General features: G+C 45.6%; 1 protein-coding gene across 3 annotated transcripts in view; it reads right to left on the bottom strand.

Moving 5' to 3' along the window:
- The window catches only part of fhod3b (formin homology 2 domain containing 3b), a 166,599-nt gene that overhangs the window by 72,418 nt on the left and 71,963 nt on the right, over window positions 1–22,218 (bottom strand). For all 3 annotated transcript variants that reach the window (XM_061245151.1, XM_061245143.1, XM_061245132.1), the window contains exons 4-5: window positions 7,341–7,408; window positions 1,790–1,895 (exon numbers count right to left, since the gene is read on the bottom strand). In XM_061245151.1, the coding sequence (XP_061101135.1) occupies window positions 1,790–1,895; window positions 7,341–7,408 (174 nt within the window). The remainder of the gene's footprint in view (window positions 1–1,789; window positions 1,896–7,340; window positions 7,409–22,218) is intronic.

Below are 22,218 nucleotides of genomic sequence, written 5' to 3' on the forward strand. Positions count from 1 at the left end.
TGAAGTTGCTCGTCGGAGAAGAAACAGAGTGGGTGGGGTACAAATAAATGAATGAACAAATGAATAAATACTGTACATACTGTAGCCTTAGAAGTACATAGCGAATGACCTGTGAATTTATCCCAAAAACAACAAAGCTATGGAATGAAATAGGATCTTTTAATCAATGTATTAAAAGAAAAGGAATTTGCCATTTAGTGATGTCATAATTCAGGCTCTCCAACAACAGATACTCCTCTTTTATGTAAACTTCAGGTTCCATGGCGCCTTGTCTTATTGGTGTGTGTGTGTGTTTGTGGGTTTGAGATTTATTGCTCTTACTGCGTGACTGCGTCTTAACGTTTTAAAATTCACAAGCACGGGCTGGGGTCAGGGGTCACGATCATGCTGGGGGTTGTCTCAGCACAGACATCTTCACAAAAACAGGCGGGAGACTGAGCCAGTAATCTGTAGACTCGCCCTGTCCAGTGGGGGCACCACAATGCAACTTTAGCATTTGCTTATACTGCTTTCACTATCCTACGTTTCCAATAACAACAGCTCTCAATGAATTAAACTAATAATCAATGATCATTTGTTTCCATTAAAGTGTCGTCATAAAATGAAAATTAAACATTGAGAAAGAAATCTGATAGTTTTTCATGATGAACAAATAACCGTAGCTAATTGGCAGGTATGAAACCTGTACAAAAAAGTATTTTGATTGCATCATATTTTGTATGAACTGTGGCTCTCCTTTAGAGCCCACCAAACAAAGCCAATTCAGGCCTGTCAATTCACATGAAGATAACTTGATATTAAGCAGGTGTAAAAATGTTTGTGCGGTTGTAGAACCCAAAATGACTTGAAGACTTGGAGATATTCAGACACTAAAAATCATTTTACAACACCTCTGAACTTGAACGATAAAAATAAAAGGCTATAGTCATAAATGACAAACTGTGTTTTTCTTGATGTTAATCACCAATAAAGTAACAAAAGCACCTTTGTGTTGGGGGAGACAGTGAGCATGAGAAAAAGAGGAAGAGAGGGAAAGTGAGAGGGTGGAATTAATTTTATGATCTGCAACTTCCTGCCAAAGTTCTTAGTGAGTGTGGCCTGCCCTCTCCCAGTAGGCTGTGAAATGGTGGTGAACTTCAGGCTGGGATTTCCTTATCTACCCTCCACTATGGGCTCTGGTAGAAGCTAAAACACAGGGCTCTCCAGTGCCTTTTTAAGTCTGACCTTTGAACTTGGAAGGCGGAAAGCGGACAAGGGACATATAAAGAATTAACTGTTACAACGGCTGCATATTACCACATTAACTACTTTTCTACTTCATTGATGCAGTCTATTTTGAGTACCTCGGTGAAAGTTTGAATAACCTGGCATGGTACTCCATCAGGAAAGTAATCCATCAGTAACCTCAGAGACTAATTTGATGGCAATTGTGGCTAGTAGGCTTTGTTTGGGAGTAATTTAAATGCATATCTCTTCTCCCACAATGCATTCCTGTAAGCTTCTCATCTATTGGCCCAGCTTTTAAGACACTGGGTTCAACACCCAACCAGCCTCTGCACACTATTCAAAGGCAGAAGTACGGTGGAGGTGGAATTTGTAACCCGACTACATCTATGAATATTCAAAAGAACATTATACATTGTTTATACTGTGAATAACCTCAGGACAGACAAAGTGAGGCTGAAATTGTGCAGATGTAATCAGAGCACAGATGTAAGCACACATTAATAGAAAGTGTCAAACAATCAATAAACAACGATTTATATGTAAGACAAACAGAGTGCATTACCTCTAAGGATGTAGTTCTGGTAGTTCTGGTCGGCCTCAGCTCCCACCTTTATCAAACATGTCAGTCCCTCCGCCACAACAAACTCATGGACCAGGTCCTTATCATCCTGCAGGAAAGTGGTAAAAGGCTTAGGTTCAGATGTTTGCTCATATGTTATTTTCTGCTCAAACCTGTGCATTCACTTGAAAATAATTGGCAACATACTTCGCAGTTGACACTTTCAGTAGAACAAAAACTGAATGAATCCCATTCATAAATAGCAATAAAACTGTCATGTGACAATACTGTAGAGGTTTGACTTCCTGTGGTGTTCCAGCAAGGCTTTCATAGAGTATGTGGTGTAAGAGGACCCATGCAGGATTTCCCCGGTTTAGGTGCGTGTCTGTTCTATATGAGGCACTTAAAGCTTGAAACGTCTGGGAGGGAAGCAGTTGAGAAGAAGCAATATACAAATTCAACTTCCTGTCTATCACTAGTCAGATCAGGCCCATGGAAAGAGCGGTTCGATTTGTGAAAGAAAACAACATCAAAGGGGTAAAAGGACCAAACACAAAATGAAGGAGGACAAAACAAAAACATGTCCACTTCTCATCTGCCTCCCTGATGAAGCTGATCATTGTGTGATACAGTTGGGGAAGAAAGAAAAAAAACATTTCAACGGTATTAAGAAAAACAGACAGACAGAGAGAGGGAAAGAGAGACATTCTTGGCCCAGAATGTCCCGTTCAGTACTAATAATTTGCGCTTCACACAAACCAGATGCACGGCAGTAAGTGCAGACATTCACAAGCCGAGACCAGCGCACTAACTCCCTCGCTCTTTAGGCAGCGGGGTCACGCACTCTGCTGGGTCATAAAACAAAGCCCAGACAGGCTACACATCACAGATAGGACCTGAGCACGGTTATTAGGGCCCTCGATCTGCGAGGGGAGCCAGCTTTGATGCTAGCTACGGCAACACCTCAGGAGACAGTCTATGGTACACTGCTCATTAATTTTCTGCAGTTTTGACACTTGCTCCACAATTTGCAGTCCACCGCATACACAGTACAGGTGCTGAGAGCACCTTCAGACCCTTTCCCTCTGAAGGCTCTGCATGTTTGCCACAGGCCACTCCACCCACACTCTCAGAAACAAAGGTATGAAAAGTGCCCAAAAAGGTACAGATCATAGTCTATGATAGGGCGGTATCCTACATAAAGCTGTACACCTAGCCAGGAATATATAATTAATTTGCACCTTTTTTTGCTTGGAAAACACTCATTTATACCAAAAGAGAACATGACGGTACTTTCAGGGTACATTTGGAAATTTTGATCCTTGAAGAACAAAAATGTCACTTTATTTCTGAGAGTGCATTCGCTGGTACCTACACAAGCGATTCTTGGATGACAGCTGGAGACAAACCTATAGCTTGTGTTTTTGCTGAATAATAAAGTCCCATGTATGCTTTATGACAAATCTGACCTTTGTCCATGAATGATAAGAGGTAGGTAGAGAATCCATCTGCAATGTTCAGTGAATAATAAGTGAAATAGTAATGTGCTGGCGATAAGCAATCTAAATGCCTGTCTTTATAAGAGTGAGGTAGAAATATGAGGTTGGAGATACAAAGCTAATATCAGGTATGTGGTTAGTATGGGTCGCTAATCTTCTGAGTGCTCACATCAATCTTTGTTTTGATGATGCTCCACTGGTTTGAGATGTTATGTAACTGAACTGCCCACCAAAGCATGAGAAAAGAAAGCTCGTTAAAGACAAAAAATGTAACCAGACAGTACAAGTTTAAAGGCAAGTTCTCAACCTCGTCTGTTTGTAAATCAACCATCCTCCTCTGCCTCATATATAGTCAAATAAAGCTTGTAAAGAGCAATAAAAGTCAGAAGCTATGCCATGGCTGCTTTCCCACTCACACACACCTGATTTATGATGACCTTCCTCCATTTTGTTGACTTCATTCTAATGGCTGCCGTAGATCAACACCTGTTCTTATTTTCACATGCTGGCAATCCCTGGGTTTGCTTTGACCAGATTTTGCACAATGATTTACAATATAAAAATGTATTCTATTACAGTATTGCCCATTGCAATTACACTTCATATTTATCAATAATAATCACTAGCACTGTTGTAATAAAATGTAGAATTTTCCCATTTTTAATCTCCGGTTGTACTGATTTACTGTACTGATTTACGACTGGTCCAATGAAACGGGTGTCTTGTTATTGCACTTTCATACGGACGTGTGTCTGGGTGAGGCACCAGGACACTCACCTTTCCGTCCATGGCCTCAGTAGAGATAAATTACTAAGCTCGCTCCGACTACACAATTTCCTGTCTCCGTGGGAGCCATGTTTTGTTCCGGGTGAGCTGCTGGTTGCTAGGAGCCTGTTGCCCCCTGACTCTGAGAGCTCATTAAGTTAGCGGTAAATGAGTCTCTGAGAGCAGTCTGTGTTGTGGCCTGATTGACGACCACGCACACCCAAAGGCCCAGAGCCTGGGCAAAGTGTGCTTGCACCATGGTGATTTACAGAGGCTTCACTCCTGTCCTCCTCCTTTGGCTATAGGCACAAAAAGCACAGCCAGAACAGAAACTCATGTTTACAAGTTGATCATTTGGGTCAGGGTTAAACCATCCATCTAGCCAATCAGCTTGCTAAACAACAGGAGTGATCTTATCCCTGGTGTGCAGTGAGGAACATCAGCAGGAGTGATCTTATCCCTGGTGTGCAGTGAGGAACATCAGCAGGAGTGATCTTATCCCTGGTGTGCAGTGAGGAACATCAGCAGGAGTGATCTTATCCCTGGTGTGCAGTGAGGAACATCAGCAGGAGTGATCTTATCCCTGGTGTGCAGTGAGGAAGATCAGCAGGAGTGATCTTATCCCTGGTGTGCAGTGAGGAAGATCAGCAGGAGTGATCTTATCCCTGGTGTGCAGTGAGGAACATCAGCAGGAGTGATCTTATCCCTGGTGTGCAGTGAGGAACATCAGCAGGAGTGATCTTATCCCTGGTGGGCAGTGAGGAACATCAGCAGGAGTGATCTTATCCCTGGTGTGCAGTGAGGAAGATCAGCAGGAGTGATCTTATCCCTGGTGTGCAGTGAGGAACATCAGCAGGAGTGATCTTATCCCTGGTGTGCAGTGAGGAACATCAGCAGGAGTGATCTTATCCCTGGTGGGCAGTGAGGATCATCAGGAGATGATGAGTGGTGACAAGTGAGGAGCTGAAGCCATAAAGCATTCAGACACTGCACTGCTGTTGACCTTGGTGGAGAGGTCACACCTTTAAACTCATAACAGAGGCTCTCAGGGAGAAGTAAACTTGTTTCCTCAGGTTGTAAAACCCATAAACCAAGATGACACCCACACGTTAGCTATCCATCCCCTATCCATCCCCTAACCAGTCCTCCTGGAGCACTCCCTCTGTTTCCCATTATAAAAATAACATTGATACATTATAACACCACACAACAACTACACCACCCTTCAGAGAGCTACAACATATACTGCTACTAAAGCATTGTCACACAGGGAAGGCACCCCGCACAAAAACAACTACAAAACCACTGCACAGAGAAGTGGCCCACAGAGTTGATACACCACACTTACAGAGAACCCAAGCCAACTACAGCACCATTACACAAAGCTGTAACCTAAAACATATCTATACCAGGGTTGTGTAGAGAAATCACCACACTCAAAGACCATAGTATGAAAACCCAAATCAAACCTGCCATGATACACATTCAGGAAATAAGACATAGACACCAACCCACACAGAACCTCCACAACTGCTACACAACTTAGCCACTGTGCAAAGCAGCCATACAACTGTTACTGAGCTCCAAACTATGTTGCAACTACACCACTGCTATGCTATGCTATGATGACTGCACTGCTGTGATTGCTCTACACAGCAGAGTAATATCCTCTGCAGCAGTCTACCCTGTAACTGCTCCGCTGCTACACAGAACACAGATGAGTTTCATTACCATTATGTACTCAGTGCCCTTGTACCAGGCACTCAATAATCCTTCATGTTCAATACAATAATGGAAGGAATATACAGTACTGCTGTTTCTGAATGTCCTCCATGTCATTGATTGCTCCCCAATGTCACTGTGCACTCTCATTTCGGGAGGGAATGCGTCACTGTGCACGCACGCACATTTCAATTTGCCATTCCACGCATTGGTGTGGAGGCGTTTAAAGTGAACGATACAAATAACAACTTGGACAGAGGCCATCCAAAATGAGCCACAACAAAAAACAGAAACAAACTTTACATTTGTTTTAGATTAAATTAGATAGATTTGAAAGATGTACCCAGCAAGTTATTTAGTAAATACCAATCGACTACATCAGACGGTTTTTAAAGTGGAGGTGTTTCCACTCGTCTTGTTTCCAGAGAAGAGCAGCACTCTACTGACAGCCCCCTGTCTGTCAGTGGCCATGTTTTCCACAGCCTTTCCCTCCTGATGGTAAAACCGTCTGCCTGCCCTCACACCTGACACTCACACAGCCACTTTCTCACAGGCTTCAGGAAGGGCAATGGGTTTTTTTTTACATGATGTGTGTGCGCACGTGCATGTCTTTGTGTTTGCATGTGCGTGTGGTTGGGGATAACATATAAAGGAGGAGTGGAGTCATTTGCAAGAGTGCTTTTACAAGGCAAATCAATCAGTATCGTAGTCCTGCCATCCGACACGCAAACATTCACATACACGCATACTGTCCACACACTCACTCATGCACATGTAACATACACGCACACATAGGGAAAACAAGGATGTATAAATACTATGATGTTTGAGAAGTACAAGAAAAAACATACTTTAAGACATAAAAAACACAGCTTGCATTTTTGCATATTATAGGTGAGGCTTTCTCACTAACAATAACTTCCTGCCATTCACAGAGGGCTACTGTGTCATAATCATATTAGGTGTGTGGCAGTTTTCTCTGCTGCTCAGGTCCAGCCCTCTTTGTCAGCACCAGATGCCTGCTTTCTTCCAGCTGTCTCCAAAAATAAAGATTTACACTTTCCCTGCCAAACCACAGGGACCAGCATCATCCCAGAACAGCCAGGAATACAGCTGCCACCGAGACAGTGTGCACTCCTAGAACAGCCAGAAATACAGCTGCCACAGAGACAGTGTGCTCTCCCAGAACAGCCAGGAATACAGCTGCCACAGAGACAGTGTGCACTCCCAGAACAGTCAGGAATACAGCTGCCACAGAGACAGTGTGCACTCCCAGAACAGTCAGGAATACAGCTGCCACAGAGACAGTGTGCACTCCCAGAACAGTCAGGAATACAGCTGCCACAGAGACAGTGTGTTCTCCCAGAACTGTCAGCAGCTAAGGGCTGGTTAGCCACTTCGCCAAATAGCTGTGTGTGTGTGTGTGTGTGTGTGTGTAGATATATGTGTTGATGTGTGTATGTGCATGTGTGCCTGTGTGAAGACGTTTCCATCGTCACAGAGTTTTAGAGCAGTGTTGTTAGTCACAAAAAAAGTGTCAAAAAAGTATAAATGAAATTGATTTTTACCTGAAAGATCTGCTTCAGAGAAAACAGGGCTCTCCTCAACTCTCGTCCATTTGAGTTGTACAGTTTCTCTATAGGGAGAGACAGAGAGTCAAAGGAAGAGAGAGAGGGGGAAGGAGGGGGAGGGGGGGAGAGACAGAGAGACAAAAACTGATCAGTTTACAGTGTAGTAAACTACCTCATCTCTAAGATACCCAGACAACTCTGGAGGGATAACAAAGTTCCTCCAGTTCTCCACACTGTCCACCAGCCCCACCCTCCATCTCCATACAGGGATTTCACAGCAGCCCAAATCCCCCAGTGACCCCTGCCTGACCCCACTGTGACCCCACTGCTCATCACAGATGCAGCGCTGACAGAGCGCTGAAAGATTCACGCTCAAGTGCTCACAGCAAGCTGCACTTTCAGCCACGCCTCGTTTCGGAGAGTACAAATTAAAATGACATATTGTTTTTGGGCTCAGATTCGACTGTTGAAACTTTCAAACCGACTGTTTCAAAAAGGTCAAAGATAATGCCAAAACCCTGGAGACGTTCTGTACTGTTGGAACAGGTAGCGTAGCCTTAAACTGCACACCACACAGAGACAGAACAATGTTTGCATGAATATCTGTGCGCTGGATTGCGGTCGATGCCCTCAGATGTGGGCAGAACGATGAGCTAAATATGTTTCCACAGGTGTTGAGCACAGTCTGAGCGGCCCAGTGCCACCACGCTGTGCTTCCTCCTTCCCGCCAGTGTGTGGCAGTGTTGAGCAGCTTCTCAGGCACTAAAGAAGCTTCTGGGTGCATCTGTGACTCAGCAGTCACACTCACCTTAGTGTGCAGCCCTGCGCACTAGGAGACTCCCACAACCCTATTCTCTTTCATAATCGTTTCATCATCGCCTCTTATCCTCCTCTATAAAAGTACATCACTCCATTTTGTGCCTTCTTCACACGAGGGACCATTTTGAGTGTCTGCGGTTGTCACGAACCTTTCAGATATGAAGTATTGTACCGCAAATGATCCATAGACCCTCCCTTACATATCATACTAGTACAAGTGGGGGCAAGACAGATCAAAAAGGCCTTCTCCCCCGCAGTCACAGACACTGGCGGGGTCGCAGCAGACATTTTTGCGAAGCCTCCACTAACACCTCGTCCCACGCCGGCCTGCGTTCCGTCCCGCCGCTCTGCTGCCGAACGACAGACCTCATTAACATTCCACGGCCCCGATCCATGCCACCGAGAACGACCGAGAGCGATTTATTTCTTACCGTTAACGTGTCTGCGCATGCCAGTCTCTGTGCTTTACGTGCCCTGCGCGTATTAGGATGGGGATAAGGAGGATTTGGGGAGTAAGCAGCAGGGGATGCAGTGCCGTGGGCTTCTGAGGCATGTACATGTACAATGATACAGTACGTCGACACGTCGTTCATTTTTATGAGCCTGCACTCCCCTAAATCAAAACCAGTTGCGCTCAACTTGTGCGTCAATTGAAGAGCAAGCAGGTTCCAAAGAAAATGAGTGCATGTATGTCTATGCACGAGTGCCTGAGGGTATGCATTAGTATGTGTGTGAGTGTGTGTGTGTCCTCGAGTGTGTGTGTGTATGTGTGTGTGTGCGCGCGTGTGTGAGTGTGTGTGTGTGTGTGTATATATGTGGGCGCACGTCATTGTGTGTGTGTGTGTATGAGTGTGTGTGTGTGTGTGGGCACGCATCATTGTGTGTGTGTGTGTGTATGTTAAGAGTGTGTGTGAATGTGTGTGCACGTGTCATTGTATGTGTACTTGCGTGCGTGCGTGTGTGTGAGAGTATGTGGGTATGTGAACAGGGAGGAGGAGGGAAATCACACAAAAGCCTGTTGAATGTCTTTGCCCTGCCGAATAATAAATCCCTCACAGCTGAAGCGACTGGAGGGAGGTCTGCCTGCCAGCAGTGTGGGCAGCGCTGGGAATTCTTCCCCCCGGATCGCACCAGCAGCATCGGCCCGAAGGACACTCTCTCTCTGTCACACTAACAACTCACGCCTGTCCTCGCTCTGTTCCAGCCAGCAGCTACTTCAGCTCCCTCATAAGCGTAAAGAGTCTTTTACACTGGGAGTTCAAAACTGAGTGGGCCTTCTCTAGAGTTGCCAACAAACAAAATGCACTAAATAACACGCATAAAATAAAAATAGAGCTTGCGCAAGAAGAAAAGGGAGAGCAATACAGTGAATCAAAATATCAGCATTGAAGCCAAATGAAGCCATGTCGAGCAAAATAAACATGGAGAGAATTAAGCGAAATAAGGCAAAAAAACCTGACCATTTGGCTCGAGACATGTTATTTAGCCGTTGGGTCAAAATTGAGCTAGGACCCTCAGGGTGAACATAGGGCAAGCACTGCTGTGACTCACTGAATTTCTATGAATACTAAAAATAGTGCATGGTAAAGGTTTACGACACAAGCAAATTGAACCTTTAGGCTTTAGACCTGCGTGGACTATCCAGGGATTGTCACGATCTGGAGCAGTGCAGACTGACCTACAAGTGCTGAAACACAGTGTCTTTAAAGGCTGGCTGTTGAGAGAATTCTGGTCTTTGATAATAAATATGTCAGCTCTGCACTGCTGTGGGACACAAGGAGACAGTGCACCTCAGGACAAGGTCCAAAGTCTTCAGGTCTGCTACTGAGAGAGTGTGGTCTCTCTTCCTGCCCCAAAGCAGGCTGGGAAGATGGCCTACATCTTGCCAAGGCATCCTGAGCATGTGTTTACCAAACAGGATAGTACCAACCCTGTGACAGCTATAAAGGCTATACATTCAAAAAATTATCTTGGATACATTTGACCCTACAAACCGTCAGTTCTCACTTGTGAACAGCTGTTTCGACTGAGTTGTAGTTAAAAGTTTTGGAGATGCTGTAGTGATACCACTAAGCATGAGCTCTAAAAAAGAAAGTAGCAAATTTAACCACTAAGAGTTGCAAGCAAACAAATATGTACATGTGAAGCCAAATCAAACCTGGCCAATCGGTCACATGGTACCATGGTTGGTGCCATGAAGCATGCTTTCATAGTCTCACTCACTGGGTGCGGCATAATTTACTACAAATTCCTCAGATTATTACCATGGTGAACGTGGTAATAATTCATTTGTGCATGGGAAAGTAGTAACTAACCACAGATAATGTGTCCCCTGTGTATCCCTGCAACCTGCATTTACCCAATCCAAATACCATGAAATTAAATAAATATTAATCACCAAAACAATGTCTAGCCTGATCTCTATGGGAAAATGCATGTGTCCTTCTTGTTTGTCTTTTCCATTCATAGAACAATGTAAACTTGCATTTCAACACTGACATGCAAAACATATGGGATACATATGAAAACTATCATGCATCTGACTGTGTCATGAGTGTGCTCAACTCAACTGTATCATGAATGTTTTCACAATTGCAATTTTATTATTTAACTTGTTGAAAAAGTAAAAAATGCCGTGAGCACATTGTGCAATGAATGATCCTCAATGAGGCAAGCGACGATGATTGAAAAACGAGGCAGATTAACATGATGCCATGTCATCTCTGAGCCCGCCTTCCCATCATGCCTCTCTTGCGTGGCAGAGAGCCCGGCCGTGCTTTTGGAGGGAAAACATCCAGACTGGGGCCTGGTGCCAGAGACGCCCTCCCCTCCTCTGACCGTGTCATTGAAGAGGAAGAAGGGCTCTGCAGCAGCTGCTTACTCCAGGATGTTCAGGACTCACTAGATTACTGACTGACCAGCATCCACAGCTGCTGCTCACTGGATTACTGACTGACCAGCGTCCACAGCTGCTGCTCACTGGATTACTGACAGACCAGTGTCCACAGCTGCTGCTCACTGGAGTACTGACTGACCAGCATCCACAGCTGCTGCTCCCTGGCATTACAAGAAGCAACAGGGCAACCCCTCAGGGAGCTCCATAACAAGCCAGGGCTTTGTGGCATTCAAAGTGCACTATGATATCAAGCAGGACTGCAAGTATGGGGTGATATGTTCACACAGATGTTTTTGAGAGAGCTTGATTTCATTTCTGGTGTGCCTTGAGAAACAAATAAGAAATTATGCTTAAGCCCTCCACCACAGACTGAATCGATTTTCTTTCTGTTAATCGAATGAATAATGCTGTCATAGTCACTAACCCCAAACATGTCTTTATTAGATCACTTTTGTCGGGTTACATGATTCTGAAAAGGGCGTGTAAACAACCAGCTGCTGTGGTGACAGAACTGAATTCTGAGCCATCCACAAATCGCTTGAACCATTGTTTTTGCCAGCTTTTTTCTATCATAGTATTGGGTCAATGACACAAGTTCTGGCTCCGTACTCCAGCACATTGGATTTGAAATGCGTAAAACAAAGAATATGAGGCTAAATTACAGACTGTCAGCTTTAATTTGAGGGTATTTAGATCTATATCGGATGGTCCCTGTACAGCCCTTTTTTATGCATAATCCCCAATTTCATGGCAGAAAAAGTAATTGGACAATTGATTAGCGTGAAAGGAGTGGCTCACCTGTTTGGCAGCTCGCACTAGTAACTCCACACTAGTTAGCGAGACTTGTATTTTAAAACAGTATGCCGATTTTCCCCCAGTTTGGAACGGACAATGGCACTCATCAGCTGAGCTCACCACAGTGACCCCCTCTGTCAGCTCTGGATGGCACAGACAAGTAAGTTCTCAACTGATGGCTGATGGTACACAGTGAGACACAGTCATCCCCACAAATAAAACCCCTCCCTTCCCTGAGCTATGCTATGGCCGTGAGCTGTCCAGTGGGGCAGCACAGTACTGATTTTATACATAAATCCACAAACAAGAACAGCCTCAACACAATGAGCCATCCACTCCAGCAGCTCCAGGTTGACATCTCTGGCCTTTGTGTAATGCTTTGTGTATAGTACCGGCCACAGTAAAACTGTCAGGGACTGTAAAATGAAGCACATCTGTTGAAACAGACAGCTCTGTTGAAACAGACCCCTGCCTGCATCTACACACCAGTGACCCTCACCAAGAGGCCTGCTTCTAATGAGGAATATTTCACCTCCGATTAGTTCCATACCAGCTGGCACAGATAAGCACCTACAGACTGCTGGCCTTTCCCCGCTCTGCACCTCAGACTGGGAGGGGAAGAGACAGAAGTTAGGGAAGACAGTGGCATGTGGGGGGAAAGTGGAGATCTTTTCTCTGGTGTAAATGCAGCTATACCAGCTAGCAGCTGTTCTAGCTTGAGCTGGTCAAATCATGCTGAGTATGGAGCTGGACTAACTGGTCAAGCAGCTACCAGCTGTTTTAAAAACCTAGCTTGAGTCGCTTTTTTCAGCAGGGTTGTCATCTGTCTGGAGGTCTTATTGAGCTGTGAAAGGAGGCGTACTGTAACACGCTTTGTGCTCGATGGCCTCCTGCATTAATCATGCTGCCCCTGGATTGACAACCTCAGGGAAGCTGCAGTGACATGAATGGATGACCTATGCAAGCAGAGCTTCACCCCAGCCTATTACGTGTAGCTAGCCAGGGGAAATAGAGTACCTGCTCATTCAAAGAACACAAGCCATGGAAATCATTCTTAAATAATAAATAACTAAGTGAGAGCATGGGTGTGGGTATTCTCCATTACTACAATATAAGTCCCGACTCTCATTCTCTTTCATTCTCTCATAGTCTCTTGGACACACACACACACACACACAGGTAGGGGCTTTGCAGTGCCGTGCATTGCAGGGGAAAAAGATCCCCATGGTTGCAGCAGGGGCCGTGTATTCACCCAGGAGCGGAAGCACTGAGCCCTGGGGAACGGGCCTTATAGCAGTGAAACTTGGGCACACCCTGTGGGTCTCACGCACAGGGGGGAACAACAGGATAATCCATTCTTCCGTCATGGTCTGATCTGGCAGGGGGGTGGGTACATTCGGAACATCTGGGTCACCAGACAGCCAGAGGGCCTGGGGCAATTGGTGTGTTGTGTTTCTGTGTGTGTAAAAGGTCAACCACCGCACGTTAATTAAACCACATTGTTAGGATTGCAAACAGTCCTGTTGCGTTTGTTTGTGTGTGTGTGTGTGTGTGTGTGTGTGTTAGAGAGAAAGAGAGAGAGAGAGAGAGAGAGCGAGCGAGAGAGAAAGAAAGAAAGAGAGAGAGTGCAGCTGAGGGCATCGCTGCCAAGATGATATTTTGTCCCTGTCAGTCAACGCCTGGATCTTAAGACTGCACAGGGCTTCCACAGAAGAGAGTGTGAGATGGAAAAAATGATTTCAGAAAATTCCAGAAAAACACTCATGGTCCACCGACAGAGAGGCAGAGGTTTAACTGGTGCATAATTTTCTCACGTGTCATTCCGCTTTTCGACAGTTACTGAAAGTTTTATCTTCTACAGCATTACGTTCATATTGTGATTATGATAATTATAGTTGTAAAAATGATGAGCCGTGATATATGTGTTCAGTACCTCATCACACTTGCCATAGGCAGGGACAGAAACTGTGCCACGGAATCCCCTTGGCAGGAGTGTGATTCCTAGCCCAGGGACTGATACCACAGAAACTTTATGGAGCAGTTCCTGCTCACTCAGCAGATGCTAATGTTTCCCTGCACATCTCGCTATAATTACTACACACACACACACACACACACACACACACACACAACACCTGCAAACACAGTTGTTTAATTGCCTCCACTTTTCACTGAAAATGCAACGATACTGTAAGTACAGCATTACCAAAGGCATCCATTCAAAATCCCAGCCAGTGACCTTCATATATACTGTTCTTTATAATAATACTAGCATGTGTTATGCTTTCTCCCACTAATGTTGTAACTGCCAACACTTAATAAGACAGTTACATTATCAAAAGCTATATCTGAAGCCCTTCTGTCCTGTGTGTTAACACTTAAATTCACACTTGTGTGTGCGGTGAGACTGAACTTCTCTCTCCCCACTCACTGAGAGCCCCCTGAATACGACCCTCAGGGCAATGTCCATCTTAACTGGCCATGTCTGCCACCCCTACCCCTCCCCTCCCACTCCCATGAACCCATGCATCTCCCAGAAAAATAAACAATAAAAATAAAAGGATGACTAATGTAGTCCAGGCCTTTGATAAGAAGTGCAGCAATACATAAACCGAATCCTGAGACTACTCCAGAAAACCACAAAGACCCCACCGAGCTTAGCCCCAGCCAGGAAATGTAGCCATAAATTACACTGTTTGCTTTCAGGAGTGTGCTCACAAAAGCATCAAAGAGAGGAGAGAGACAAAGAGAGAGATAAAGAGAGAGCAACCCCATTGGACATTTGTTATCGTGATGTACGAGTCGTGAATGTAAAATTGCGCTCAACGCCTGCATCCGGAATATGAGTGTCAGAGAGTGTGAGTGTGTGTGTGTGTGTGAGAGGTTTGATACCTGTGTTATGTCAGTGTTTGTCATCTGTAGAAGCTCATTCTCCCAAGCTGTGGGTGGGCTGTGTGCTTCATCTCCACAAGTAACATGCTAGGATGGAAAATCATTTTGGGATGTAGGCCTAGGGTGTGATTGCACACACACATGCACACACACACACACGCCGCATCACAGTAGTCTCCTACATCATTGATCATAATCATATGCTACAGAAACTGGCCAGACACAAAACATGACACTGTTAGCTGGTAAATGCAGACCTGTCTTGGCACTTGATGCATCTCAAACAAACGGCTGTCACACAAGATAAACAGGCTCACTCTATGTTTGTAACCTACTCCAAACACAGCCTCTACCTGAGAGTGAGCTACTACTGCCTCTTCCCCAGACGCTTACATTACGGCAGTTAGCACACACAGTTATCCAGGGCAACTTCCACAAAATACAGTAGGACATACAGCCATTTATACAGCTGTAAACTTTCCTGAAGTAACTCACTCAAGGGCACAACCAGTCCCCTAAGCCTTATGCTACACAGCCGCCCTGCTGCCCTCGCTCTGTTCTGCACAATATAAACTCCTCTCCTCTGAAACCGCCGTATGAAATGATGACCTTTTGTTTTTTTTTCCTATGACCGCACTGTTTATGGACGGCCACTGCAAAACATCTTCCATGGGCGGGCTGGGCCGGATTTAGCCACGAGCGCGCCCGTGGGATAGGACCGTCGAGTCTCTCGGAGGTGAGTGCGGTCGGCTTCGAAGCGCGAGGCTAGCCAGCAGCTTCCAGGAGGAGTGGTGCTGGCACGGCCGTCGCAAAACACAAACTCCGCCATGGCAAAAAGACAAAATCCTCCTCTTCTTTCCATCCCGGTGTTTTTAGGACGAGTCATCTGGTTTCATGCACCGACCTCTCTCTGCTTGCTGTCACGAGACCGGGAACGTTATAACAATAGTGACTTTCCCCTCCCGGCTCTCTTCGTTCTCTCTTCCCCTGTCTCTGTCTCTCCTGTTCTTCATTTAAGGAGAGTAGAACAGGAGTAATTAGGGAGGAGGACCTCCCAAAGTGAGCACAATGTCGTAAGATGCCTCTTTTGTTGACCCAGTTTCCTCCCTTTCATCTTTTTTTTTAAACCCTCAACAAAAACATGCAGCGAGCAGTGGGTCAATAAAACCAGATTAATGCCGTCAGGCTGAAACCATTAACCACCAGAAACTCAGGTAACGCTGAGATCAATCCAGATTAGTCAGGGTTTGAAGGCAACAGCCCAACAGACGAGAAAAATATCATACTCCATTAAGAGTTCAGTGGGTCAGTTTTCCTGTGTGTGTGTGTGTGTGTGTGTGTGTGTGTTTACATACTTTATATGTATACATACTTTAATTAATTTGTTCCTGCTACCTCTACTGGCATTTGTTCAGATGAATGCTGTGCTTTGATGAGAGACAGATGGCGGGATCATGACAGAGGTGGTTTTGATTAGGGAGCCCGAGCCGTGGCCACACAGGCAGCTGTCCGCCGCTGGGAACAGGCCCGACTTTACCCAGAGGGCCTCACAGTCCCTGCACTTCCTGTCTGGGGCAGCGCGGCGCGAAGCGAGAGGCTCGGCAGGCGGCAGAGCGAGCGCTGTGACTGGATTATGTCACCAGGTCTCACCTTCTCTGACACCGTTCTGAGAAACGCGCGAAGAAAAGAACAAACGCACACTCTTCCGTGAGGAGACGGAGTAATCCAGCTTTGGAAACAAAGATACTTTGTAGGCTAATATCTACTTTCTCACGAGACATAAACATAATGGGCAGTGTGTATCTGCATTACAAGTCTTTTCATCGTGTGATGACATGATAGCATGTTTATTAACACTCATTGCTGTAATGCAGGCTTTAATAATGCTCTGTGCCCGCCCTCCCTCTATAGACCTCCAATCCTTCTGCCGTGCAGAATATAAAACCATTGCTGGGAGATCAGGTTTCTCTACCCGCCCGGATAGTTTATCCTGGGAGAGTGATACCCTGGCATATCTCAGCTAATGCGATCTCGTGATATGAGAATGTATCCCATGATTCCTCACATCCTACTATCCCACAGAACCTGGGAAAAAGTAATGTATTTATATACATGTATGAACCCAATCATGTTTCTAGGTCATATAATGAATGGCTGCGTATTGAAAAGCTATTAATAATCTCTCCATCTGGGAGAAATGGAGTTGGGGTCTCACTGGGAAGCCATTTCTGAGGAGGCCTCACCATAAAATCATGAATCATGTACTCATGCTACAGGATACAGTGAAAAATGAAAGTGGCACACAACAGGTGGAGGAATAAGTGTGGCAGTGAATTCTGGGACTGCCTCACCACTGACTTTAACATCGCATGGGTGCCTGCAACCATATCACTTACTCATTCCACCCTTTCAACTCACACTCACATACAGTGCTCGCATAAGCACACACACACAGACAGCCACACAGAAGCAGACAACAGGCAAATAATAATACACCAACAACAACAACACTAAAGGCCTTATATTCTTTACAGTGAAGGGACAAACCCACTCAGACATTACCATTGTCTAACGCACACCTAAGTGATGCGTGGCAACCATTATAAACAAGAACACTTCCCACACTTCAGCTGAAGAGCAAAGTGCCAATTAATCTGGAGGATGATTTATGGCAGGTTGAAAGAGTTAGACCTGGAGTGCAGGGACCTCCCTCATCTTTATGGTTAGTCCCATGGGATCTTTTTCAGGGACCACAACCTCGGTTTAGCATCTCATCCAAAAGATGGCATCTCCTACAGCACAGTGTCCCCATCACTGGGATTTTTGGGGGATTGGGATTTATTTGATCTAGAGGGGAGAATACCCCCACCACTTTCAACAGAAAGTCCACAGCTGTTGACCTGCAGCCAGTTTTCTATCTATTTAGCTGACTGGGAGTGTTTATTCCGACGAGACAGAGTGTAATTGTTAATGCACACTGTGCTGCTAATGACCTTTATTCAGAGCTGTTTACAGTATGCTATTCCTGCCAATTCAGTATTATACTGTCTACTGTAGTACTTGAAAACCAATGATATGCTTTTGATGAAAATGTCACAGACTAATTACAAGAGGAAGCAGAGGAGTTTTTACATCTGAATATGCTTTTAGTAATTTTCACTCTGTTTTTCACTTATTTTACACATAAGATGTGGTTAGAGCCAGGGGGCCACTCCCGCCTACAGTACAGTATAAGAACAAAACAATGACAGACTGGACAATTTTCAAAACTGTATTGAAAATGTGGAAATATTTATAACAGACAATATCCAAGTGCTTTGAGCGTTGCCTAAAAAACCTTTTGCGCGTTCAACTCCAACAAAGGGGTTCCTTCCTGCTTTGGAAACAGGCTGCAGACCAAGGTGGACATGCTACACATCGAACATGTTCTCCTTTTTTTTTTTTACTCGGAGCGGGTCAAATTCATTTGTGCCGCGTGAAGACAAAAACACCTTTCACGAACAGCACCTGCCTGTGCAGTGAGTCACTCAGCGGCCCGTGGGATTATAAACTCCACACGCTGGGGGCTCTCTGCCACCCACACCGCTCACTCTCACTGTGACGGACAGGTAATGAGGCAGGGGCCGTGAGTGGCAGGCCGCACAAAGGCCCCATACAGAGATACAGGGCCGACTGGCCGAGCCGGCCCCTCCGGACCGCGCTCCGTGCCTCCTGCAGCGATGAGCTGCACGGCCCCGTGTCACGCCGGCGAAACTACAACCCTCTGCCATTCCAGAAGCGCACAGGGCCCGGAGAGGAAGAGAGAGAGGGCAAAGGGCAAGCTCAGCGGACTGTGAGCCAGGAAGCAGCAGGTTTGATTCGAAGACACACCACTGCCGTTGTACCCTCGTAGAGTGTGCTTTATGTAAAAACTATGGGAATCCATAAGGTTAAATTTCGAGCAACTGACAGGTGATAATTACTTTTTTTTACTCTCCAGTATACCTCTGGACAAAAAGACAAAAATGTGCTAAAATTGCAGTTGTAAATTTCAAAGCTACAATTACCAGAACTTACCCCAGAGACAAATATATAAGTAACAATTCCTGAACAGGTATCAGAGCCAAAAGTACCACCATTTTCTTAAATATTTTTCAGTTTGTTTGATGCTATTAACACCATAGAGACCTTCTTACAGCATGGCCACCATCCACCCCAGCAATAAAGCTGTTCTGTTACAACCACCAGCCAAACGGCTCGAGGCTATGCACCAGGCAGATGCCACCAACTGTGAAGTCTGTGGTTTGAATGAGGCCCCCATCCTTGTTGGGCCAAGAGGCCACTCACTGCTGTTCCTCCCCCCCAAAGGCGTCTTTGACCCCAAATAAAACCTGACACACGCCTGTAACAACACACAACACTGCTGCAGCTAACACTGAGAGTGCTTTATCTCAAAGCCCCAAGGGCTAGAGTATCCGCAAACCTTCACAGGTTAGCAGGCCATTCACTCACAGACCAAGTGCATGCTGGGATGATCCCATCCTGTTTTTGTTTGGGGATGAGGACAGTGGTGGGAATACCTGGCCTGCTTTTCGACGGGACCTGGAAGACTCTGTGAACAATGGTCCTGCTCCCCCTTTCCAGTCAGATGTGACACAATGAGGAATGTCTTGCGGAGTTACCTCCAACAAACACAGGCTCATAAACCCCGAAACTATGCGTCTGCCCCCCCCATCACCTCAGGAGGAGACAAGCCCAAGGGGACGTGCGCCGTTCTGAAAGACTGCGAGCCGATCTCCGCCGAGCCGTTTGTGTCGGAAACCAGATGTGTGGAAAAGAGAAGCCATGGGGGCTGATGGAACCGCTCGCTTCCTGATGGAACTGTTCACTCAGGATCCCCCCAAAAAAGGGGGGAGGGGTTCAACACGTCTAACCTAAGAGACAGAACGGACCAGCCCGAGAGAGTGCCGTTCCATTTTGAGAGAAGACATCCAACGCAAGGGAGAGCCTTCTAACCCCATAGATAGCCCTCCAACTCGAGAAAGAGTGAGAGACAGATGTCTGTCCTCTAACCTGATACACAATCATCCAACCCATCCCTGTATTTTCTTTCCCTCAGAAATACAGGCTTCGAGACGCTTTTCTCTACTCTGCTGGAAGAGAGAAAGCCTGGGCAGGGATCCACTGAGGAAGTGAGCCTCTTGATTTAGGTACTGACATCACGGTTGCCGGGGCCAACCACCTGTTGTTAGCCCTGCTTCCACTGAGCCGGTGTGATTATTTCACCTGAGACAGGCTGCAGACCAGGACGCTGGTGGAGAGACAAAGATCTGGACACGGGTGACAGGAAGAATCCTTTGTGCTTTTCGGGGTTTTAAAGGAAAACCTGCAGGATATGCACATCACCGTGACTGTGAAAGAATCCACTGATCAAAGCCTGCCATACCACCAGCTCCTTTAATATAACTTTTACAATATGAGAGGGCAGAACACAGCGTCACAATGACTTGGTTCCATTCAGAAGTCTGACCTTGTTGAGCTAAATTCATGGAATCAAATCACAACAGTAAATGTGTTTAGCTTGCGAATCAGGCTGAGAGAATCCACTTAAAATACTGAAGAGTGCTATAGAGGATAAGAATCCAGACTTGTAATCAGAAGCTCACTGGTTTAAATCGTATTGCCATTATACGCTTAAAAAACACTTAGCTGTGTAAACAGGCAAACTGTACAAGTACAACTGGGCCATTCATTACTGTAGACATCAGCCAATCAAAGAAAGAAGGCTCTTGCACCACAGATCCCGACCTCCACTGTTAGAGTATTATGCCCACATTGTACTCAAGTACTGAAGTGATACAAGTGAGGCTCCTAACCAGATATCCACAGATTTGAACCCCAGGTACAGCACTGCTACTCCCTTTAGCAAGGCGCTTAACCCCAACCACTGCAGAGAATATCCAGCTGCACACCTGGATGATATGTAATATGTAAGCTATGGATGAGGTTGTCTGCCAAGCAAATAAATAATTAGAATAGCACACATTCTCTAAGGCTGGGGAAGCAGTGCAATTGGTAGAAACGAGCCAGAGAGACCAATCTGCAGTCCCACTCCTGAATTACCCAAACACCAGCCATCACAGAGGACTCTGGCTTCCAAGTTTCCAAGTGGGAAAATGCTCCAGCCTAATGGGGAAAAGAGCTGGAGGGAGTAGTGGAGAGGAGAGGAGAGGAGAGCAGCAGAGAGGAGTACACTGGTCTGGACAGCGCTGACAGGGGCATATAAGTGTATTAGCAGATGAAGGATGGGAGCAGCTGTGCCTGCTCACAGGTCAGTGGAATGGAGGGCAGAGAAGCCTGTACAGTATCTGGGCCTGCCTGCTGTTCAGCCACAATACTGTACCGCTGCTGCTCCTACTGCCGGCCAGTAGGGGTCGCTCAAACAGCCTGACTATGGACACCACAAGGCTAACGTTGCCGTAGAGCCCAGCCAGCTACTGAACAACTGTTCTGGGAAGGTCTCGAGCTTTGGAGGGGAGGCAGATGCCGAAACAGAGATGACTTACAACTTTGTCTTTCCCACTGAAGATTTATAGGTACATGGCAACTCAGTATCGCCCCCCAAAATAAATACATCCAGGATGCAGGGAAAGGGATGTGGGGTTCTGTAGGGGGGTGAGAAATGGTCCGTTTGGCACAACATACATTAGGTAATGAATCTGTTTTGACCTGTTTGCTAAATGTGACTGTCCAATAAATAATCTTCTTCACCGATATAACATGAGGTTAAAACATATGCTTGTTTGTCATTAATGCATCACGCTAACCACCTTATTTTCTATCCCCACAGCGGGAATGTGGTCCTGTCTCAACTGGTTTGGTATTTTCTCATTTGATTGTTGTTTGCCAGAGGTGCACATTGGTGAACAACAGGTTTCCACATATTTTTACTTGGAACATTTTTTCCCATCTGCTGCACCAGTGACATGTTTGTTCTCCGGGTTATCGTGACTGGATTCTGGGAGATACTTAAAGTGTCGCTGATATGTGCTTTTACATATACCCAGGAGTTATGGGACATGTACTGTAGGAGCTTGCAAGCGGAAGTCGGCAAGTAGAAGGGGGGAAAGGAGTGGGTTTACACTAATGCCAAGCATTATAAATTATTTTTTTTGTTTAGATATCATCATGCAGCTTTTCTTTATCTTAAAAAGGCAGTAACTACAAGAATGTCATGTTTTGGAATGTTTTATTCAATAATAAATCCTGAGAAAAATAGAATGCTCCGCAGTAATAAAATGGCTGCTACCATAAGTCATTGGGATCTGTTGGTGCACAATACTACTGCACTAAACATCAGCACAGTGGCATGTTGGTTATTTTGTTATTTTCTCTCTTACTTCCTTTTGGCTTGCACTTGAATGTTTGGACACAATGTAAATAACTGCCCTTCAGGTTTTGGTCAATAAGGTGCCTCCTCCTCTGTTTGGATAT

The sequence above is a fragment of the Conger conger genome, chromosome 1 (genome assembly GCF_963514075.1).
Source record: "Conger conger chromosome 1, fConCon1.1, whole genome shotgun sequence".
Classification (NCBI taxonomy): domain Eukaryota; kingdom Metazoa; phylum Chordata; class Actinopteri; order Anguilliformes; family Congridae; genus Conger; species Conger conger.